The sequence below is a fragment of the Gasterosteus aculeatus genome, chromosome 14, assembly GCF_964276395.1.
Source record: "Gasterosteus aculeatus chromosome 14, fGasAcu3.hap1.1, whole genome shotgun sequence".
In the NCBI taxonomy this organism is placed as follows: Eukaryota; Metazoa; Chordata; class Actinopteri; order Perciformes; family Gasterosteidae; genus Gasterosteus; species Gasterosteus aculeatus.
Window position 1 is genome coordinate 6,288,651 of NC_135702.1, and position 25,825 is coordinate 6,314,475.

Genomic DNA, 25,825 nt, shown 5'->3' on the forward strand with positions numbered 1-25,825 from the left:
GGGGGTTTGTGTGGCTACCAGTTTAATAAAAAAGTAAACAACATAATAGTAGATGCATTCACTTATTAGACATGTGTACTGTTTGGCTCCAGCCTGGCCTGAGCCCAATGACCTAAACTGAATCTGTATGCATTTAGGATATCTGCTTCTGCTATTTTCTTTTTTTATTTCAGCAATTATTAGATGTTGTGGCTTTTGTTTATTTGATATATACTGTATGCTACAGTTAGAGTAATGTTTTTGAACAAATAGACTGGGGAGCAATAATTACAAATAATCTGTCATGAATTCATTGTAAAAAACATTTTTGTAAATGGAACAGAAGGCCAACTACATCATTGCCACCGGCATGTAAATCTTGATTGTGTTTAAATTAATGTACAATTTAGAATGAATAACCGTTGATCGTCATTGCGCATGACGTGCGTTGGACGTTTTGGTATAAAAAAAAATAGACAGATCATCACATATGTGTGCGCGATGTGCCTTCCACCCATTAGCCCAACGGGGTGATCGCTGTTCCGTAACGTGACCACAATCAGGACAAATGCACTATTAACTCTGTAATGAGACAGCTCAACAAACAGAATTAATGGGTCCTTTAAAAAATGGCACTCACCAGCAATCAACACTTAGTTAGGCTTGTTACGATTGTTACGGCGGTCACAATCTGGAAGGATGCTCTGCTGAAGAAAAATGTCTTTCTAACATCTTTTTGCGTTGCACATATAGGAAAGTTTGACAAATTGTAGATCAAAACGTGTGTCCAATATTTACAAATCAGAGTCACTCTGCTGCTTATTTGACGGAATCTGGCTTCCTGTATTCAACACCATTAAGGATATTAATTATTAAAGAGCCTCTGCAGATTTTGAAATTGAACCCCATTGCTCTGATATTAGGAGCCCATGAATAAACTGGCGATGTACCCACTGCATTCATCGTATCAAGTGCTCGCCAGCACAGTCAGCTCCGCTGTCAGGCGATGGTGTACACTGTGTGATCCCACGCCTGTTTTTTTTGTGTGTGACTTTTTTTGTTATTATCTTTACCCCTGTGAGCTACAGATATTTGTCCTTGAGCCTGAGTGAATAGGAGGATGGCAATGAAAGATAAAAAGGTGGGAGGGGAGAGTACTTTAACGGTGGGACTGTGATGTAAATGAGGCCTGACATAATGCCAACCCATGTGGGTATCATGCCTGTCCAGCCCGAGCACGTCTCCGGGCTGTTGAGGCGTCACTGCTGCCAGCTACATCCTCTTCCCATTCAGCGGTTGGGCAATAAAATCAGAAATAAAAAATACACATTGAAGTCCAACTTACAAGCATTTAAAGTTGTATGTCCCTCTTCTATTGGCATATTAACTAAACACTGAAGGATGGAGTTTAGATTCATTATAACACGGCTATCCTCCATTACATGAGGATTGCGTCTCATGGAAATCAGTAACCTGGATCCATACTTGACTTCTGTCAGCCAGAATATTATACAAATATATTAAAAAGGAATGGCGAATAGAAAACATTTGGACTATTTGAAGGAATTCACACAAAACATGTTAGATTGAATTCTTGGTTTGATTCATTATTACACTAGACTTTGAACAGAAACATTAGTTCAATGGCGTGACTACTCACTATCAATCTAAAGTTAAGATGACAGTTGTTAGCAGTAAAGCATTTCAGTGTTTCAGGGTTAGAACTAGATACTGTTATGATATCATTTATTTGGTATTTGGATCAACAGATCAGATACCGTCAAAGCCGGATGATTCCACATTAATACACACCCCAGTGATGGATTGATTCCTGAGCACTTCCACCATTACATCCTCGGATCTAATGGGATTTTCCAGACTGACTATTATGATGAAGTACGCAAGTAATCGTCAGGATGTTGCCACTCATCAGTCATACTAATTGCATTTATGTGTCATTATTACGGTCTCCTAATGGATGCTAGCTTCTTGCAGGCTGGTTATCTTCTCCTTAACCTAATTGAGTTTGAGTCAATGTTTTTCTCTCCCAATGGGAACTGCAACTTGAGTGGTGTCTTTTCTGGAGTCTCATGAACAAATATTCCTTCCTTTTCACTACTCAATGCTGGTCAATAAACAGCCGTCTTAGTTCCCAACCTGTTAATACAGTGTCTGTTAAAGGTTACACTGCCTAAGACAGTCAACATCTAATATACAGGGAGAACAAACATACTTTAGTGTATTGATTTTTTTATTATTATTATTCTGTTCCCTCCAGCAATGCGTCCTAGACTAAACACAGAAGGAGGGAGTTGGCTTTTACGTTATTTTCAGCTATTCTAGACCCATAAAGAGATTCACATTCACAAGTTGAATGATTATTTGATAAGAAAACCAGACAGTCTGAGACACAATGTGGATGCAGAATTATTATTATCAAATCTTTGAACTAAATTTTGTTTTCCGAACCGTATTTCAAGGTTTTTTATCCTTAATACAGTGTGCACCTAGTCACTCACATCTAACGCATTTCAATCACTCAGTGTGCCACTGTTCCATTCGAGTTGGCTGCCCTCACGGTGATATTGCACATATGACACTGACTGGCATATGCCGTTTAATTAGCTCCGAGGCCACGGCCTTGCTATGGTCAGACAGATTCCCAATGATGTGTTGTACATTTTCAGATGGCCTGTATTACGCTGTCATGAGTCTCCCATTAGAAACCACTCTGAAAATGTCCACATATATATAATAACTTTTAGAAGCAAATTGGCTTCATGGCACTTAGTTCTCCCAAACAGTTAACCCTTTCACGTCGACAGGCTTGTGAAAAGGGGAGAATATCTTAGGGTTGTCGTGGTCAATAGAACTGTCTCAATCGTAAAATGTTTTTTTTTTTACAGCATTTGCGAGCTTTGCAAATTACAGTATTTTCTGTCGTAAGAGCACTGTAGTCACACGGAACACTTCCAAGATGAGGCAGGGCTGGGAATGCCAGAGCGGCAGTCATTCATTTTGTGGGACTTTTAGCGTTGACAGGTTGATATAGAATGCGTCGCCATTCTCTGATTTAAATCACTTTTGTGTATATCAATGTCTTTGATTTGTTTGCCTTGGCTGCCATTTAAAAATAAACAATACATTTAGCTGGCGAGCCATGTGCTGCTGTCTGCTTAATGATTTAGATCCAGTGGAGGACCCACTTTCTGTTTTAAGTAGCCAAATATCAATTTGAATAATTTAAGACCTTTACTAGATATTGAATGTATTCCACGCAGTTATTATAATGAATCAAATCAAATAATAAACAAAAAGTCACAATAAAGTCCATAAAAAATACTTTTATAGGTGGCTGAAATGTAGTTTTTCTCTTGCCAAGTCCAAGGTTGACGAGGTATTGAGTGGAAGACATCTTTGATTACAATCTACCTTACATACTGTAATTGACATTGAACAAAGGTGCGTATCCAGCCATTAATAGAAGTTGTGCTATCCAGAGATACCCTACGGGCCCTGTTTGCTTGGTATGCCTGCAATTACTCTTTATTTCCCTCATGCTGTTTATCTCCATATTACAAAACAGAACGGTTTCCCTATTCACAGCCCGGCAAGCCACGAATGTTTTACTCTCTAAATCTTCTACTAAGTGAGTTCGTGTTGTCATCACAACACGACGTGCATGTTTAGGAACATGGCTATAGAACGGAATTCGGGGTCAAAGAAATCAGCCAATGTTTGCAACCACGATGGTTGGTTTTCACCGTGCATGGAGACAATTTGAACCGATTTGCATGCAAACATGCATTTTCAGTGGAGCAGGTGTGCTCACGAGGGAGGCTATAATAAAGCCTCATTGCGTTCAGGTAGGGTCTGATATGTTGTTTCTTAATGTTAAGCTGAAAAACCTCCATTAAAGTTTTTTTTCTTTCTGTTTTTTCAAAGGCCACCTATTTTTAATTAAATGATTAAACTGTTAAATATGTATGACATAATCACTGGTTGCTTCATTTGTGCCCCTTCCCATTATATTCATGTGCCGTATCTATTCCATTTGAGACTGCTTCTGGTTCCAAACAACTGCCAGGATGTTGCAAGCACCTGCTTGTACATTTCTAATCCCAGCTTTTGTGTGTGTGCCAGTTTCTTTCTTTTATTTCACTCACTGCATGACTCAGGGGCTGCTGCATAATTTAGTGGTCTGGGATGGTGACCTCCTCCAAATTGTGACAAGGGGCATGTAGTGTGCTTTTAGTTTTTTTCCCCTTTCTTTTCCTAAAGCCTAATGTGTTCTTCCTCAGCTATTCACATTTTCAGAAAGATGATTTGTGACATCTAACAAAGGCCCCCCCAAAAAAGAGTGTGTGTCTGTAAATGGGATGTAAATGTCTCCTTGAGGAGCGTTTTATGCCTGAAATGTGTTCGTTTAATACATGGTGTCGAATACTGACTCATCGGATCATAAAACCCACTGTTTGGATTTTACCACGGATCAGAGTCACTGATCATATAACGGATTTGGGGACCGACAGTTTCACCACTAATGTTTAACTTATACAGTATGAAGAATCCACGGCGGTTTGGAACGTCTATTAAGCCCTTTTTAATCATCACTGGCAACAAAAGAGACGTTTTTTTTTAGCTACGGACAGTTCGGCGAGGACATTTCTGCTCTGCTAAGCGGTGGTGTCTCAAACCACTTCACCACAGGACTTCTGCCGGTCATTCTGGTAACGGTGGTTTCAGGACTAAAGACCTCCTTCACGGTAGAGAAACGGGGGAAACCGAAATAGTTCAAAGTCAGCACTTCTAAGTGAACAGCTCATGTGTCACCTAATGATACAATAACATTATCAACATAAACAGACCAAAAAAACAAAACGAGGATGAAACTTTGCAGCGAAAGCTGGAGGATCGTCCACACAAAACCAAAAATGTGCCTCGCTCAACTCCATTGAGCGACCAATGATGTATGTTATTTCCTACTGGTGTTGGTGAACAGACCCATTTTTATACTTTTATAAAATATATGTCTTTGCCTCTGCTTGGATATACCTAAAAGCGTTGCTTGTTTGTCCCGAGTATCATAACATAGGTCCATGAACTATTTACGAGGTCATGGTCTGAGTATATTTATCTCCTTGCCAAGCTCTGGCCCACGCAGACATCTGTGTACATAGTGTTTGAAAACATTTTCTGTGGTAATTTCACGCATTTGTATGCATTTATGTATTGCTGTTTTTACGTGATTCATTTTTCCAAGAGACACTACACGTTTTCTATTAATGGTATGTAGCATCAAGATGGAGGTTTTACATGTTATCTATTCTCAGGGAAAACCAACTTTGCTCAAAAGACTTTCAGCTATTGAGACTTCTGAAAACATTGAGCGCCTTTGAAAACGAATGAATATTTTAAAATTGTCTTCAGACCGCTCCGTGTAGCCGAGCAATATGTATGACCTGGAAACCTGGGAAACATTGTGCTTTTAATTGTAAAGATGTTTTTTGAGAGATGTATTTAAGATTGTTAAAGTGTTGCATCAGAAAACCATTGTTTCCTCAAATGTCTAATACTATAAATCAGATGTATTCAGTGTTTATTAGAATACATCAGGACATATTCTGCAACTTCCAGTGCACTGTAGGGATTTTAGTGTGTGATAGAAGGAGCATACATTATATCTAAACCAGATTCTTGGCTTGACATGGAAATTCCTCACTTTCTGTGTCCTGTGTGTATCTGCAGCTTGGAAACAAAGAGTGTTACTTTAATACTTTTGGTATAGAGTTGTTTTTTGGGCCCGGGTATCTTTTATGCAGTCCTTTTAAGATGTCAACCGAAAGGAAATTTCCCCTTTTGATGTTGAGGGATCTTGGATGCGGCCACAGCAACACAGCCAAGAAATCACTGTAACCAAAAAATCTAAGTGGTCAACATCCACTTAAGGTGCTTCACAAAATGTTTGTGTATTTTAATGCATTCTATAAATCGAAAAAAAAATGAAGTTAATTACTTTTCATGAGTGTGAGAATTAATTAATCGGGCACACATTATTTTCTTCCTCGGCCTTAGAGGCATTTATTTTAAAGATGGAAATATGAATCTGTGTCCTTGGCTGGGTTAAGACTGTGTGTGTTTTTATAGCTGCGGTTATCTGCATATCATAACACCAAAAAAACACCTCTTGATGTTACTTATGCTGGTATAAAAAAATATATATATGGATGTTTCTGTTTCAGATTCTATTCAGCTAACTTCATTGTCCTTGATTGCTGGCAGGAAAACCGCTGCATCTGCAAGTATTTGTGGTGGCATTGATGCTGCGTGCTTTCAAAAATCAGATCTTGCGGTCTGCGTCCTAACGGAAGGAAGAAAGATTTGATTTCTGATGACGTCTGATGTAGGCCGTCTGTTATGGTCATGTGATACAGTCTCAGAGCGGCTGAAGCCCGCTTAAGAGAAGCGCTCTGACGGTGACCCATGCAAGTGACAACAGCAGACTGTTCACATAGAGAGAGGCTGAATGTTAATTCCTCATGACAACGGTAGGATGCTGACTAAAAACACTATAATACCTCAAAACAATGTCATCGTTGGCAACGTCGCAGATCAACGGTGTCATTCAATAGGATATTGATGAAACCGTCTTCCCTGAGTATATGTCTGCCCTAAGTAGTACTCAATTAAAGACCCCCCCTACATGTTGCCTTGGCTATTCCCTAACATAAATAAAGCATAAGCTCACTTGGGAGGCCTGTCTGAGCCCATCTGTAATGTGCTCAAAATAGATTTCAAAGAGTCAGCTCCAAATGTTGATATATATACACTCACATGGGCACATATGGTGTTTCATTCACCCTACTCCATTGCACCCCCCTCATCCGAAGCTGTGTCTCCGATACAACTCAATGCACCAGTCAAATGAATCCAGGTAAAATAGAAATCCACTTACAGACCTTTGATCACAATCAGTGGAGGAGAAACCACTCGAGAGCCGGTTTAACGCGGCATCAAAAACACATGGCTGCGGCACAATGGGGAGGACGGCTATGGAAGGGGGAAAGCGCAGGAGATTACATCTCGGGCCCCGCGGGCGGCTCTGTGGGAGGTGCTGGTGGTGCTCAGGAAAGAACACATGGGGGTGAATTCGGAGAACTAACACAGACTGACAGGGGCCAGTATGTGGTCGAGGTTAGACGAGTGGTGCTTGTGATCTGTCGTGAGTGTGGCTGTCTGACTGATGCATGCGGTGCATGACGTCTTCTTTTTCTTTTTTAAATCAGTTTCCTCACAACTACTCAAAAGGAGGCTGAATTATTGACGATTTATTCACTGGGAGACTTTGTTGGATGTCTCAAATGGATGCAGTTACATAGAGCGCTTCACCGAGGATATAAAGCCATCACATGTTATTTTGTGCGTTATGAAGGCAGCAGGATAGCACATTTTGATGTGATCACCACATGAAAAACACAGTTAAATCAGAGCACTCGAGGGGTTACTACAGTCTCCTCTCACACATTTTTGGCTGCATTTGGTGTCAGTTTTACATAAACCACACCTGTTGTTTTTGTTCCCTGTGCGGTGTGCTGTCATACAGCGGAATATACTTTAAAACGTGTTTTTGTCATCATGTTGCTACAGGAGACGAACCATTTTATAATCATCCTTGTGTTGAGGAATTGTGTAATTATCAGTACTTGACAAATGCAATACGTCATGCTTAATTGCATTGTTGTCACAGCTCTGAGCCCGGCCTGTCTGAGCTGCAGCCTATATCGTTCCTTTTGTAAAGGGACTTGCTATAATGTCTTTGTACTGAATTCACTTCTATGCCAACACCACTTGGGCACCTTGGCTGGCACGACCTGCTGTCTACTGGACATTTCTCCCGGAGACTGTTGGCCATAGAAACGAATTGATATCATGCTGCAACAGCAGGCACAAGAAGGATGATTAAGAGGTCTGAGGCCCAGGCTAAAAAAATGACACCATCATGAAATTTCCCATTGAGACCCGACTGACTAACTATTAATCTTTGCCACTCCTTCTTCTCTTTATTCTTTCTTCACAATTTCTCTTTAGATAACCAGCACAACCACCTACACATGAATTGCTTTGCCTTTTAAATAAGTGGTGTTACAATGTGACAACCTTGTACCTTGCTCAGCCACGGCCCTTTGGAGATTTGTGAGTGAAGGGCAGAAATGAGGGAGGTATGTTCCTGTGATATTTCATTTCTGTATGTCTCCACTTTGATGTGTATGGACATGCCATGATGGCATTTTTATTTTTCTCAATCCTAGAACAATCACACACATACACACACACACACACTGATAAGAATATCAATATTTGAAATATCCAATAAATTACCCCTGTAGAACATCATTAATTCATCTCTCGATGTCACTGCTGCTAATTTTTTAAGGTAAAAGCATATATAATATGAAACGCCTATCCAATACAGTCTGCAGGCAGGCTCTCTGTCTCAGCTCAATTAAGTCAATTAAGAAGTGCAACCAATCCCCAAACCCTGTGAGCCATATACAGCCGGATTTTATTGTTTTGTTATTGCAGTTTGTATGAAAGGGTCCAGGCTGTACAATAATCTCGGCAATATCAGTTTGAATTACTATGTATTATAAGATGCTAAGAGCTAGTACATATTACACTGGGTTTCATTTGAATAAATCATGATAACGATATAATTGACTTTAGCTCAATAGTCATTTTAACTGTAACAAGCATGAATGGAAGTGAACGGGAACGCTAATGTCCCACATTAGCCGTTTGCTCCAGTGCGGCCAGCGTTACTAGCTCTCCTACTGCAATTTCAACACAGATTTGCTGTTCTCACATGTTGAACCATCAGGGGTCTGATACTAATAAGCAGTAATGCAGATCACCAGGTCATATTCTTTTAGTAAAAGTTTGCGAAGGAATGGTCAGTGAATCTTTATTATATTCTATAAAGTTAACCTGTTAACCTGTAATTGGGCTCATTAGGTACAAGTATAACCCGTTGAAAATTGTTAAGCTTAAAGATTGTAATAAGGGTGCTCACAAAACAAATACAATTGTAACTATAAATCACCAAGATATTACAAAGTTAAGCCATTGTCGTAGCTCCTAAGCTCCTTGGATGGCGAGGACCAAGACACCAATAAGACTTGACTCACTAACATAGACTAGACAATGAACCAACAAGAGCAAAGGGACACACATGATTTAAATACACTGGGAAGGTGCAGGTGATTGGACACAGGAGGAAACAATCAGGGACAAGGCAAACAATCACAATCACAGAGGAAAACACACCAGGGCAGGAAGTGATGTTAACCCAGAGACACAAGAGGCAGGAAACTACAAAAATGAAACTGAACACAAACCCACAAAACAAGTCACTCGAGTAGATGTGCTTACTTTTAACAATCCTCCTCATGACAACTATGTTATGAACAATAGGTTTAAAATGATTGGGGAAAGAAGTGAAAGCTGGTATGCTTTTTTAGACAAGCACACCAGCATAAGGAACCTGATGTTTTATAATCAACACAGTGATCAGTGGCTGATGGCAGCAGCAAGCAAGAGACAACGGCGGATTAAAGCTATAAAATAGGAGTCGACATCATATGTTCAGTATATTGTGCACCTTCACTTTCCTTCCGCATGTGGATGCATACACAGGAAAATATATATAATCTTTCCTTCCAATAATTCACTAGGAACTGTAATGCAGACGGTTGGCGTGGAAGGAGAATAATCCTTGATTTACTGCTTTAGCTTAATGTGTGATAGATATTTTTCCAGTACCTTCCCCAGAACAGATATCACCGTGGAAATTCATAGTTTCATAGACTTTTGAGCTGTACTTGTTGCATCAACTTTTCATCATGTCTCTGTCAGTTTCAATCAATCGTGCAGCTGAAGGCTTTATGGTCCTCTACAGCTCCTTCTAATCTCCTTTTACTTTTTCACATTTATTGTCAGTTTCGGGCGTCTCCAGAGCTGAAGCTTATGCAGTACTGAGTGATATTGGAACCGGGTTCATATGCTGACAATAAGCCTCTTACACTAATAAAGAATACCATGCATAGTTGACTCTGATACCCCACTTATTGATTTAGAAAGGAAAGAGAAAAACAAAAGAGGTCAATTAAGTGGGATTAGAGTCCGAACATTTTGGATAGTGTAGTTTAGGATGCTCTGGATGGTTTGAAACCCTCCATGTCTGGATTATCTGATGATGGTTTAATCTATTTTGGAGGTGTGGAATATTAGCAGCATTTTATTTTTAACTAGTTTCAATGTTTGAGTCCTATGAGAATGTAGACACTAGATCAAAAATATTACATTTACAGTAACAAAATCTCAATGACAAAAATAAAACGAGATTGCTTGTACCTTCTTATTTAAAATAAATGAATGAAAGAATACATTTTATACAGTTTAAAGTCTAAAGAAATTTATATTCTATTTCCTATAACCTTGCCCTTGCAGTTTATTCAGTGATGAAACTAAAAGGAAAGAATATGTTTCGTCTTCAGTTCAAACACAAATGACTGCCTGAGGATGTCTGTATGGAACATTTAGTTCATATCTTCTGCTTCCATGGCCATGCATAGTTCATTGAAAACGTGGCTGTGGAGTACTTTGTTTTTGGAATGGCTCATAAACCTAATAAGTACCTGGAATATTTCATCAAGTTTGAGGACAGTTTTTTTTCACACCGTGTTCTTGCAAACTGTCTTTGAATGGATTTACAAAAAAAGACTTAAGACTTACAATGTAAACAAACGTTTTTATAACTAATTATTCCTAATTTGCACATATTTTGTCCAAACACATCTTTTGTTGATAATACAGTTGCCTGGTCTGAAAGTCTTTTCGATCATTGGAGCTTTGGGTGGTTAAAGAGCACTTTTCAATCTGGAAGTTAGATGTCTTAAAAGATCCCCAAAATGTCTTTAATTCTCAAAGCTGTGGGGGTCTGGAAATGACAGTGCGCACAATCCGTCCTTAACAATTGATTTGAGAAATAAATCTGATACGACTGCAGTTTGAAAAAGGCCTGAAAGACAGTTTCAATTGCAATGGTTCTAAATCTTCACTTTTGACATAAATAATGTACCACCACCCACAACGGATATTATTCATAGGGATATTTGGATGTTATGGTCTGACTCAGTGAAACGATGCAGGACCTCCTTCCCTCCAAGGACATGACCTAGTACTTGTTTGGTCTAGTTTTTATGAGGGGAAAAAGCCTTCAAAGAATTGACGTTGTGAATCCGGCTCTTCATCTTGCTCATCTTATCCCGATCCGTGTTTCGTATCTAACGAGGCCCAGGAAGTATCCAAAAACAGTTACAGGAAGGCACATTAATCAGGGTTTTTTTTCTGTCCCCGTCTCATGTGTAACAAAGTACGTGAATTATGGTCGCGTTCATCCGCAGTCACCACCCTATCGTGACGGAGGTCAAGGAGCCAGGTAACGGGAGCGTGTTGGACACAGCTAGGGCATGACGCCTTTCCGCGCTCTACTGATTTATCTCCAGTGACACGGCACCCAACTCAGCACGCCAATGGCATTACCATCATTAATCAGATGAGACACACCCATGCCCGCAGGAAATTAATGAACTCTTCAAAACCAGCATAGTCTCATATTTATAGTAGCTAATTTATCGTACGACTGTACATGTCTTGCTATACCGTGACCCTGTGTTTACAAAAGGAGACGGTTAGTTATATGTGAGGAGAGAAAGAAGGCGTAAGACAGTTGAGACGGAAGGACAGAGATGATTGAACAGTGCGCTGTCTTAAGACGGGCAATGGCAGAAGTACCTGGTTTTTATTAGCCTTCCAGAGCTGCGAATACACTTCGAAATGTGTGGCCACGATACGGATGAATACAGGACATAAGGCTTTAGAAAACGGTACTTCTTTTGAGATTGGCAGGAGCAGCTTCACTTCCTGAAATAAAGTAATTCAAGGACAATTATTATCTGTGTAACACACAAAATGATATATTTGTATTTCATCATGTTGAGTGTGTGTTTCTTTGGATAAATATGAAACAGGTTTTTTACATACCTAAGTCCGTAAAACTGAAATTCTTTATACATTAACTGTATATGCAAAAAAACTGTGAGAGATATCCAAGGTCAACATAGTAATGGACAAGGAAGTGTTGGATGCCTCAAAATTCACAACTCTCTTTTAATAAGAGAGACTGACAGGAAGCCAGATCTGGAACCTTTAAGCATTTAAAGAAGACACTTTTGAGTATTGTGCCGCGATGTCTGCCTGAGAAGACTACTCCTTATGAAACATGCCAAATTAAAGCCATGCATCACCAATGACATCAATGCACGATCATTTTTGTCAATACTACTGTGTTTACGCGTAGCCTTGTAAGTCTTACCTACATCCCAAACTTACATAGTTTGATTAGGTCGTATTTGCTAGTGTTTCAATATCAATAAATACATTTATTTGTTGAAGGAACTGAATTGTCGTTGGCACAGAAAGCACACAAGTAAACCAAATAAGAGCTGTTAAAAGTTTAACCACGACGATAAATGTAATGATTTCCCAAAATTCAATATGTCTAAGGAAATATTCTTCTTCCGTCTGTATTTGTTGGCATTTATCTTTTGAAAACCACTGCACTCCAGCACCTCACCTCACATTACGTTTATATGTCCGCTGCAAGTGTGTGTTCCCCATTTCCTGAGGGTGATGACATCATAAAATATGTCAACAGGCTTTGAAAGCTGCTTTGTGTATATATAAGTGATACCTCTTGATCCAGCACACCAATACTGCTTCTCCAATGGCTTGTCACTGAATGTTGCACCATTATAGCGACTATGCTGGCAAAGGACAGAGAGGCAGAGAGTAGTGAGGCATGATCCACTTCCTGCTTGAGACATTCATGTGTGCCTCCACCGGAGGGATTCTGTTAGCAGCTGGCAAGGCGTCAACTTCATTATGTCAAGCAAGATCAATTGCTATAATAGTCACGGACTGCTTTCCATTTGACTTTAAAGGCGTTCTCAGTGCCAGCACTATGACAAAGTCCATTAAGGGGCAAAAGAACAACCTGAGGGACACAGTAGCAAGTTTGGGCTCGTGCCAAGGCCCAGGATGTCTGGCTGAGACCTTTCAACATGTGTAGACTTTGCCAAAAGGTAAAGGTAGGGCTCTGCCGGAATTGAATCACCCAGATCATAAAAGTATTCATCTTAGCAATGGATAACTCCTATGGTACCTTTTCCGAGCAGGGGAAAGCTGGTATCACTGGAAGGGGCAGAGATGGACTGTTGTGAGGCTCTATGAATACAGGAAACAGGAATAATGTCACAGGAGGACGCAGTCGTCCCACCGGTCAGGATTATGCTGCCATCTAGCAGCAATTAAAAAGCAGAGGGAGAATACTGTCAAAGAAAGTAAATTTTGAAAGAAGAAAAAGCCGGACAGAAGTACAACTTCACCACGTAATCCTTGTTGTTGTTTAAGACTTGATTTCTAATCCTGAAGCTATTTCAGGGTGAGGTTAATGAGCAGGGGATCGACTTCGAGAGAGGCAATGCAACAGGAAAGAGCTTGAACCATTCAGGAACTGGCTGTGGACAGAAACGTTATACATCACCCATTGTCTATCCAATCCTTAACCAAGCTATTCATTATTTTTCCCGTCACTGCAGACTCAGATATGCACAATTCCCAGCTGAATACCCACTATAAATTCAACCTTGACCAGTGTTTTTTCAGCTGGATACACTTCACACATCACAGTCTGTTTTCACATTCTGGTATTGTCTGATTGTTGCAAGGCCATTGGCTTTGTGGTCATCAGAGCCGGGGATTGGAACCACAACCCAAGCAGGGCCATCACACAAGCCATCCCACCACTGACATCACTGCGGCTAACAAAGGCACAACTTTACTGACACAAAAGTGTGTTGTTTTTTCCATTCTTTGACAGCGAGGCCCCTCCGCACTACATATATTGTTTGTGTGTAGCTCTTTGTTACACGTTTGCATGTTTTACATTGACTTTCCCCCCAGGGCCCACGTCGCCACGAACTCTGTAATGCAGTTTAGAATCACGGTGTCAATGCACGGTGCTCTGCTTATTTGACCGAGGTCTCAATTGAAGTGGCCAAAACAAAAGGATTAGTAAATCTTAATGTGTGTACTATTACACCGGGGCATCCCACTTTGGCAATGGCAGACAACCCCCATCGGTGGACACAAGTGAAATCAGAATAGGTCTTGTTAATGGGATTGTAGTGTTTTTAGAAAAGGCCTATGCACTCAGCAGATAAGAGGACTGTTTATCCTGTTAATGTGTCACTTTAAATACATTAGTAGGAGGGCTCCTGAATTTCTTCTCTCTTTTTTTTTCTTTTGGCAGTCTGCCTTACTAATCCTGAAGAGCGTAGGGGACAAAGCATTTATAGATCCACACATAAATTACGCTGTTTTTTAGAGTTAATGATGGTTATTTACTGGGGGGCTAAAATGATTTTTTGACTTAATTGCACAATACAATCTGCAATAGGGGCATTTTTTGATAACAACTCAATCTATTCAGAATGGAGATGACCTTGAGCAACAATGGAGGCACACACACATAAAGGACATGCATGTTTAAATACACGCACACACACTCGGGAGAATGTATTCACTGCTAATGAGAGATAATCCATATTCCACTGAGCAACATGGGGCCCAAGCAGCCATTTGAATATTCTACTTACACCGACACAACAGGTTCCCAAAGGTCTGATAGTCCCACTATAACTGTTATATATAATGCATTGCATACTATGCGATTGCCTTTGTTTGGAAAATATATAATACAACATAAAGTAACACGCTGGTTATTTTGTGATTTTTGTTCATCATGTATATTTATTTCTGTGCTAATGCTCTCATAGAAGAAATATGTAATAGTTACTAGCGACTTATATTTTACTCCTGGGGTGTTTATTAGGGCAAGGAAAATCATCAAAATATAAAGAACACACCACTATTTCTTGTTTGTTTTCGTGTAATTACAAAAGTTAGATGTTCATTTGTATATCGCAGTCGTCGTACCCGAATCCATATCAGAACAAGCTTTTGATCCAATCTGAGCAACTTTGTGCCACTAATCTTTGCATCTAAGCCATTAATCAAAAATCCTTTCACTTCTCTTGTCTATTAAAGGGGAGAAAAAAACAACGAAATATCTGATTTCATAAGCACACTCATTGCAGCTGACTAATCCTGTTACTGCATCGCCTTAGCCGTGCGTTCTAATGTCACGAGTCACCTTCCGTTCTCATGCCGAGAGGCTTTGGAAAATATGATTGGTTGTCTGTAGGAGGTGGTCAGCACGCCGTCACAACAGCTGCTGCTGTGATGGAACACAGCAGGATCGGTGTGGACACCATCGACCGGGAGAGGAGACTGGGTGAGGGGGGGTCAGAAGTTGGTGTCACTTTTTCGTCTTCCAGTAACATCCTGCCGTCAACTGGTCTGTTTGCTTTCTTTGTCACGCACTCTAGGGCAACCGACAAGCATCCAGATGTGGAAATGCAACGCAACTCATAGGACAATCCAGCAGTCTGACAAATCCACACCACAGTTTTCATTCATTTCATCGCAGTAATGAATTGCTAGTAAGACTTTCACTGATGGCCCGAGTGCTCGTGTGAAGTGCTGTAGGGAAAGTGAGGGGGAAAGCAGGTCAACTACACAGACGTGTGTGTTGAGTCAACAGAATTGGATCACACAGTGCTGATTGAGAGAGGAAGTATAGAGGAGGCATTTTACAGCGCTTAGACGTCTGGATGGAAAATGCAGAGTTTGCTCTTTTCTTTGCTAGTTGTTGTGGATTTCACAGTGTTCAGTTTAAATTACGCCTCTGTAGTTAGTATCATTATAATTATTCTATAGCGTAAAATCTCCTGTGATCTTATAAGCCGCTGGGTTTTGTGTATTTGTTTATAAATGTAGATCCAGAAATAAAACTCCACATAAAGAAGGGTGAAGTGTGAGACAAGTTCATTCTTTTTCACAGCGTATCGCAGACAACCATTGGATTAATATTATGTCACAATGTTACACTTGCTTAACATTATTATTCTAAATTATTGTGTAACAGGCTTGGCGTGGAAGTGGAGTGGAATGTATTATTTACTTCCAGCATGCCAATATAAGTAGTTATAATTGGAATTGCGCAGGCCAGGACGGGGAGTTGTAATTCATTTATTTGCTTCCCATTTTCCTTGGCATTTTTTCTTGAGCTTCAGGGCGATTAAATGTTAAATGTGTGTTCTCACAGTTTCTTTGTGAATGTAAAAAAACAACCCAATTTGACTCTTAATACACATCCAAGGATACAACCGAAATCGCCTCCAACACGAGCGCCTCTCTTCTTCCAAATGAACTTATGGCCTGTTGACGATTAGTAAACAACATGGACCAATTAATGTGATACGCAAGCCAGACTGATCATTCCAACAAGATAAACAGGGCCTTGTGCTAACTGTGTCAGGCCTGATAACATTCTTACGTTACCAGGAGAAGGAAAGTCTTGATGTATTTATAATTGGTTCATTTTCCTTCATGCCAGCTATTTCATTATTGTTTGTAATGAGACATCAGCGTGGCCTTTAGTTGCATGGGTGTTAAATTGGAACCGGTAGCCCTGCGTATCTTTGGTGGCTCATCCTGTATTTTCCCAAATACAGCAGCCATCAGGTCATTTTGAAATGGTAATGGTACAATTTGTATTCTGGGAGTGGAGGGGAAATTACATCAAGGCCATTTAGTAGCTAATCAAGTGTGCATTTTTCAACCTGTTTATTTTCCGCTGATGAACGGCTCCCGTCGACATCTGACGGAAATGTGCATTCGAAAAGTTTTAAAAAAAAGCATGACATTTAGCATTGTCCCAGGTGTCAGAGATGTTCTGAGGCGTAATGCCGAAGAGGTATGGTGATCTTCTTCAACACTTTGTTGCATGATGACTGATAAACCTCCCTCCCCTTTCTAGCTCCGTCTGCTTGTTTCTCCCTTTCATATACTCTCACCCCTCCCATTTTTTGGCTTTGCTTTAATTGTGGGCTTTATGCATTTGAAACCAATGAATCCATTCTCATTCTCAATCTGCCATCAATACCGTAGAATGGCAGCGTGAGCAAAGCCATTGTGGCTGCCCGTTGGACGTTTCGTGCCACAAAGTTCCTTTTTTACGGTGCCAGCGTTCATCACGGTAAATGTAGTTGACACGAGTTTGTCCACGAGCTGACAAACTGCCACATAGCTGTCAGTCTGACTCTGGTCGGGATGTTGGTGAATGCATTGTTTCAATATATTTCGGACAGTAACGCGAATGTCCCCAAACAAATACTTCCATCTCCCACTCGTGAATGGCAGATGTGTCCCTCGAATACATTTTTTGTGATGGTCCATTGACACAGAAGGAGATTTTGTCTTTGGGCTGGTGACATTTTTATCATTCTATTCTATTCAAATAAAATTTTTCCAGTTGTGATTGCCAAAATGAATGCCACAATAAACACTCATGATCAACATGATCACTGGAGCATCTCCAGAATGTCTCTGGATGACATCGTTACTGGTCTTCTCCCTTTGTTGAAGTGTAAAGGACACTGAGGTGAAGGAACAGCATGTGCATATTCCATTTAAGGGTTGGTTTTTACTTTGAGCAAATCAGCTTTGCATAATTATTTAAATATGGGATATTATACTTTTAATTTGGCAATTCATGTATGGATTATAAGTACAATTAATTCACTTTTATCTAATTTGTTTGTTTAAATTAGGGAAGGGATTTGTTTGTTTTAACAAATCTTAATGTACATTGTTGGTTTAGTGAACATTGCAGCAGTGTGTCGATCTATATGAATGATTTAATGTTGATTTTTATTTATTTTAATTGCAATATTAAATCCCTACAAATACATACAAATGCTTAGGAGGACCTGATTCGTCTGGGTTATTTTGAGCAGCATGTATTTAGGATATTCAGCGGTTGTGGGCAACCTCATCTAATCAAATATCCAAGCCTCTGCTAAGTGGAAATCACTCTTTCCCAAGGCAACCTTTAAAGAGTGGGGAAAAACTGCAGTAAAACGTCAAAATCAAGCTCAGCACTTTGAGCCAAACCTTTCAAACGATGAAGAAAGGATGAATGATCTTAGAGGAGAGAGCTTAGAGAAAAAGGAATCAGGAAAAACACAGTAATATGGGAGCGCTTATATGATCACCGGCTCTTGCAGTACGACTTCTGCTGAGTGTTCAATAGATTTCACTTGTATCTAGAGTACCTACTGAGAGGACTTAGCAAAGAGTAGGGCGGCTTTATCAAGGATTTGGGCCTAGCTTCCATATCCGTGTGCCGACAGTTATGCAAACTCTGTGCCAAGTGAAAAGGGACCAAAACCAAGGTTTTCACATCTGTTGTTACAGCTTTTCTGCCTCGGTTTTAGCGTTGAGTCTTCTGGTAACTACTGGGGCCTGAACATGGTCGATCCGAAATATCAAGTGAAAAGCCCCCGTTTGAAATCTTTTTAAGCTGAATCCTCCGTGCAATGAACTATCAGAAAACTGAGTGTGGTCTCCAAATGACCTTACTACAAAGGAAATGGTGATTGTGAAAGTGCAATTCCATCGCTCAAAAGAAAAAACTGTGCAGCGCATTCAGCATGATGAGATTACAGTTTGTTGTCCAGTTTTTAAGGTTTATAGCTTTACTTTCACAGGCCATGGAAATGAATTACATCACGTGCCCTTTATATTACTGCTTGCCTAACTGACTCGTGACTATTTTAAAAAGCATACCATACATTTAAATTCCCATTCATGCCGTGCAGATGCATACGGCAATTCCCTTCAATTTAAAAGCCTGTCCCGTTGGTACAATTGGACTCCGAATGTAGCGGAAGCTTTAAAAAACTGAACATCAGCAATGTGAAGAATAGACTATTTGGCAGTATGGTCCCGTATAAGATCAGATAAATGTATTATTTTGCAAAGCCAATTTCCCTTTTATGTGCAGATTGTGGCAGCAATTTAGTCCCTTTTGACCGTTTTTCTCTGAACATGATGGGACACATTGTTTCTCCGAGCTCTATGAAATGTTCACCATCACGACGCCGTTCCTTGGGTCTCCCTTCGGACGCACCGTACGGCTAACACCCTTGCTGGGAGCAGTCACACACACACACATTGACACATACACATCAATGTCGTTCCTCTTAATGAATTACCAGCAGACCTTGAGGCGATGCACCTTCATCCCAGTAACGTCTGGCCAGGTGCCCAATGACAAGCCTCACAGCACAAAATACAAGAACACACACACACAATCCTTTTGTCTTTAAATAGCACGCCTACTGCGCTTCCTCATCTACATAAGAAATGTACCAAGGTAGGTAGCAGCCCTAGAAACTCTATTACTGTCCATCCATCCTGCTTCAAGACTCGCTTTTCAGTTGTTCTTATGGAAATCAATATCAGTTAGCATCAAACAAAGTGTCAGTTGTGTGCACAATCAAAATTATTTATAGCAATCTGGAATGCACGGAGGGCGTCTAAGCAACGTTTCAAGGTAAATTTGGAAGAAGCTTGATGAGCTCTGCGGAAAACGGTAACAGATGGCGGGAGGCACCTCGCTGTCTGCCCAGCAGAAAAGCTTCATCTCACTTCAATGTGAAAGGTCAAGGACTCCCACAGATTAAACATAAAGAGTTGAATAGCCAGCAGTTATGGGATTTAAAGCATTTTACACAATTGAACCGTAAGCTCTCTCACAGCACAAGACGATGTATACTTTTGGAGAGTGTATTAGAATGTATGATAATGTAACGTGTTCATTGTTCAACACCATTTTTACCCACATACTGAAAATATCGTATACCCGTATACCTTCCCTTAGGTCACCTATGAGATAGGTCCCAATTCCTTCAGATGTACAACATGCTTTGATGACCTCAGAAGACCCATTTTATTAGCACTAGATTTTATAGAGAGAGTTCTACGTCTCTCTAATATTTTTAAACAATAGGAATAATAATTATTATTATTATAACCACGAATATAATAGGAATAATAATTTAATCTGAATATTAATTTAATAGGAATAATAATTTAATGGGAATAATAATTTTGAAAACTGGTACATTTGTTGTTGTTGCCACTATGTAGCCGACCAGCTAAATGAGCATTTTAATGTGATGCCTGTGGACGTTGCACACGTCTATATACATTAGGTGATCTGTCATTTTCGGAGGGGGGGGGGGAGATCTGTTCTGCATGCCCCCCCCTCTGCATTTCAGGGCCCATGGCACTACCCGAGCACAGTGCAGATAACCCTCCCCGGCCATCCGTGTCCTCTGACCCGGTGACAGCAGGTTAATAACCAGCTGCACTGAAAGCCATTTGTCATTTGCTACCCGCCGCTGATAGGAGATGTCAGCAGACGTCTTTGCCCTTGTCACCCGGGGCCCGTGACGAATACTGTATCAAACCTCGCAATCCGAGGCTCCCCGAGGCCTCTCAGTACTCCTCCACCGAACAACCACTCCCACTTGATAGCGTTAGATTCTTGTGCCGTGATCCATATCGAGATAAACTGGGGATCCCACTCTCCTTTTCACCTCCGCGTTTTTTCTTTTCTCCACGGATTGCAATTGGTTCCATGGTTTTATTATTATTATTTTGCACATTTTTTTTCCTCCCTTCGCTTTTAAACGTTTCCAGTTTCCCTTTGATGCTGGATGCTTAATGCCGGCACTGGCCCGGAGCTAATGGTTTTCTAGTGGGACAAAATGTAGGATGATTTATGCAGATAAGCAGAGTACATCAAATGGTGAGACGGCATTTCTACATCTGCTTTAGATATGAATTTAATCGAGCCTGAGAAATCAATTGTTTTCCCATTTGTGGAGTTTTTATGTCAGCATTAAAAAAAAAAAAAAAAAAAAAGTGTAAACAAATGTTCAGGACTAGGCCTCTCTTATCTCATATTGTCTGTAATAGAAGTGCTGTATTGTTTGCCAAGACACATGAGAGATTCTTGTCACTTATGCATTTCAAACCACGGGTGAAATAGTTACCATCATAAAGATTTCATCAAAGCAGCGGAGCAACGGCACGACAGTAAGTCTTCCCGATGCCAGCTGCACGAGGGCACAACGTTGTGGCTGCTTAACAGCTCTGTCCGGCTTTCTAACAGTTCAAGGTTTCTAATTCAGAGAGCGGCGAGTCGATGTGTGCTACATCGCAGCACTGCACTGGAATACCATTGCATAAACAAACAGTCGTATGTTAGCTTTTGGTTTATTCCTCAAAAGACTTTCGCGCTTTGGATGTGAACCCCGTCGTGAATTATAAATTGTCCCTTTTTCCCCTCTTTCCTTGTTCTCTGCAGAGATGTCGGGCACGGGGGAAGATATTTCCCAGGTGCACTGGAAGCAGCAGTGGTTGGAAAACGGCACGCTGTACTTCCATGTGTCCATGACCGAGTCGGAGGTCGTGGCCCAGACGACGCAGCCCTCGGCCCGGGAGCCCGCTCACGGCCTGCATGAGCACATGCACCTGCTGCACATATCTGTCATGGTAAGTTGCAAAGAAAAACAAAACAAAGCCAATGTTCAAATGTGTGTGTTGATACAGAATGCAGACGCCTCCACTAGTTCTCGTCATTGTGCTAAGGCAAGACACTTAACCCCAAAAGGCTTCATGTAGTGTAAAATCGCTTTGACCGGACGGAAGATTAGAAAAGCATCATCTATTTACCACCTTATTTGAGGTCACACGATTAAGTGGCACACAAATGCCAACAAATGCACAGAATAACGGTAGAGGTGTTGACACGCAGTCTGGTGCGCAGGTGTGTCTAGCTTAAAAGCTGCAGCTCTACAAGTCATAAGCAGATCTGCACCTCGTGGTTTAAAAGTTCCTTCTGATGGGATACACAATATCATAGCGTATTGCATCAACGTGTTTGCAGGTCGAGTAGACGCATTGCTGGGCTCTTCTGCGTCAGTAGGTTCTTCATCGCCATACTGCAGCTTTATGATTGTGTCATATGAGGATTTACTATGGCCCTAAACCTACTGAGGCCGATGTTCCATGCCAACATATACACGCACGCACACACACACACACGCAGACACACACACACACACACAGCTTCAGCTCTGCAGCGCGCTCTCGCCGAAATAGTCTCTCCTCTCTGGGCTTTATTGATAAGACCCACCTCTGCACCTGCGTTGCAGCTATCTCGTGTGTGTTTCCATCCACTCTCTCTGCTTATAAAATGTATTCATGATAACGTCATCTCATCTTCATGGATGTTAATATTCTAACAGGGCTTCATCTCATGTTGAGGAATCCCGCTGGTTGGGTTTTTTGCTGCACTCTCCAAAACCCCCAACCCTTAACTTTCTCCCGAAACTCCAACCTGAAGTCTTTTTTTTGTACCTGCATGGCCTCTTACTTTATTTCACTGTCTATGTCCCTCATAGTCGCACGCAGAGCCGGCGCTATGCATAAGAGCTACAGGAGAAGGCGAGCTGTGACATCCATCCATGGATACGCTCCCAAATGAGGGAACCAAAAGAACTTGGCAGAAAAATATTTACTTCTACATATTCTTTACTAATATACTTTTTTGGGCTTTCACATAAAATATCATAACCACATAATTATACATGGCTTATTAAACAGGCTCTTTTTTCCCAGTTGCAGGCAGCTCCGCCCTCGCACATCACCTTAATAGCTAATGGAAAGCTAGTCAGATACTCACACCTTCACTTTTATTAACTATAAACTATATATATATATATATATATATATATATATATATATATATATATATGTGTCGTATATGTACTGAGTATGTGTAGCTGTTGCTATTGGATTCATTAAGTCCAGTATCATTAGTATAAGTATTTGAATCTCAGTCTCCCTGTCCTCTGCTCAACCTTCTCTCGGGCATCTTTATAATTAGACACAGCTGAACTTGTTTCCTTTTTGCTCCGATCCCCCTCATCCTCAGCCCATATGCATGATTAAAGAACAGCCTGGCTTCTTTCTGTCCACACCAGTGCCAAAAAGCACAACCTTGCTCAAAAGTGCAGCGATTGCAAGGAACTTCAAATACCATCAAGATGTGCCCTTCTTTTCATCACATTTGAATCCATGAAACACTTATCTGTCTCACATCTTGAGCGTGGCATTTCAAAAAGGGTTTTTGCAGGTGCAAATGTCTTTGAACCGGCATCAGATCATCTTTTTGGTCATTCCATGGCTGGGGAAATAATCTTCACATACAACATTGACTTTTACACTGATGAAGCAAACATGTCAGCCATTTGTTCATTCATTCATCGTTCAAGTAGATATGTCGTTTATTGCTAATAAACGACAAATATGATCATCACAAATAACGGTCGTAAATGCTGGGTTGGCACAGACACTGTTGTATAAAACTCAAAGAGGGAAAGAAGAGGGGAGGCACATGGAGGCAGTCGGAAGGTCTGGTGGTTCGGCCCTCGTGGCCCCGAGGTGTCTCCTGGCTCTTTATATGAACATCACAATATCTGATGCTGTCAGTTCTGGGGCCGGACTGAAGTGTGAGCGCGCTACTCTTCTGGCATTGAACTGTCAGTTTCTCACTCAATCAAGCCATCGCACTCTGTGTGCGTTTCGCTGTCCTTCCCCGCCGCCGTCTCGACACAGTGTGACAACAGCAGACACGGACAGGTATCGGTATAAAAACGGCTAAAACTGACAATTGACTGAAGTAGCCGTCGGATAGATTTTGTTTTACATTTCTATACTTTTATATACAGTGTCTTTAGTAAAGTTCCCAAGTACGTGATGTTTTCTGCTTGGACACACGTGTTATGTTTACATTTTGTAAAGGACACGTTGGCCTTGGCGATGCTTGCAGACTTTGGCGCTAACGAGATGTTTATTAAAGAAAAAGCATTTATTTCACTGAAACGTCTTCCGGCCCTCCATTGTCCTTGTACTTTTCCTACGCATAATGCAAAGACTTCCGAATACATTTTTGTTTGCTTTTTGTCTGTTTTCTCTCAAACTGTTAATGAAACTCATTCATTATTGTTAAAATAGCTTTTAGTGAGCAAAATGCTCAGAATGCATCACAGTAATCCAGACCATCAAAGCTGGAATGCAGTGTGCTGACCTGTCTATTGAGCTATAGTGCAGGCGCACTTTATTTTAATATTGTTTAAATGCCTGAAATCGCTGCACAATTCCAAAGGACTTCTCCTTGCTTTGTATTTTGATGATCCTTTTCCAAGACTCTTTAAAAAAAAAGGTAGCTTTATATGTATGATAATGTATGTATTTTTTTTCTTTATTGTGGCATTACATCATGTTCTGATCCCCTGACATGTGTGGTGTTCCTCCATCTAATATCGTTTAATTTTCGCTTCATCATCACAATAATCGCACACACATATTGTAATAATTGTATTTGTTTAACAGGCTTTTTGTCGGACTGGTCTTGGATCTTTTTGGACACTTTAGTTGAGTGTAGGGTAGTAATACCTACATAGTGTAAGTGATACATTTCCCTGGGGATCACTGTCTTACTTGTGGATTAGTTGAATCTGGTAGTCGTGCTCTTTTTTCTTCGTATTTGCCAAAAAGGGAACAGAATACATTAAACCTACACCCACACACGCACACAAGAGAAATGATTCTGTTTACATTATCAGAGAAAAAGGCAATTGATATAATTTAAACAATATCAGAAAGAACTTCCACAGCCCTGTAGACATTCATAAGAAAAGAAAAAAAAGAAAAAAAAATGTGATTCATGGAATTATTAACGTCCAACACCAGACAGTTTGCCTCCAGAAAAGAGTCACACCAGTGGTTCGATCAGACCCCTGACATGTGCTGAAACGGCTCTTAAACAAAAAACCCCACCCCACAGCTATGACAGATCACAGAGAAAAAGCAATTTCCTCCGCTCAATTCAACCCCGACACCAGAAAAAATCCATGCCGCACAATGCATGATGCAATATATATTGCAGGGAGCTTGAAAAAAAAAAGAATTATTGGCGAGATATAATTGCATTTCTTTTTTCACAAGGACTGGGAATGAGTTAATGCGGTGGGAATTTGAATATGGAGTTCAGAGGAAAAGACAGTCACTCATATTGTGTGCAGCACTGTGGAAGATTCCTCAAAGAAGTGGACATGTTCGAGTTCACTGGGAGGACAGGTAGTATTTTACCAAAATGAGATGCAATAAAGGCTGGCAGTTCAGATCCTTTCAGATGTCGTTACGGAACATAATTATCTAATAATTATTTTCCCTTTTAGATCTGAGTGTTCATAGAACACCACAAAGTGGAGTTTTAAATACACTAACAGCTAAACACTAAATGATTTTTTTTTTTTGTACAATCCTTCCTTAAAATTGAGCTGCGGCCATTTGGTCTGCACTCTCACAATGTGATGGGAGGTCTGCTATTCTTATCTCTGTCCTGACAGATATGCATGAAGATCGTGGTCCGCCCGACACGGTTGAAATGGCTTCCTCATAATTAAGCAGTCACTGCTGATATATGACCACCACGGCGCTGGGTCATCGACCATTTGAGTCAACCGTGGCTCCAGTGGAATCAGAGGCTACGTGAATGAATTATTTTCGCTATGCCCCGGCATCCCCTGCTTCTGGGGATGAGGACATTTTTAATTATTACAATAATGTCCAAGCCAGTTACGTTTCAATTCCTCCCAGCTTTTTTTGCTTCAGCAAACTT

The 25,825-nt window shown here is 40.6% G+C and overlaps 1 protein-coding gene across 1 annotated transcript in view; it reads left to right on the forward strand.

The window, feature by feature from the left end:
* The window catches only part of astn2 (astrotactin 2), a 172,570-nt gene that overhangs the window by 11,567 nt on the left and 135,178 nt on the right, over positions 1-25,825 (forward strand). The window contains exon 2 of the mRNA XM_040197294.2: positions 21,443-21,630. Within this exon, the coding sequence (XP_040053228.2) occupies positions 21,443-21,630 (188 nt within the window). The remainder of the gene's footprint in view (positions 1-21,442; positions 21,631-25,825) is intronic.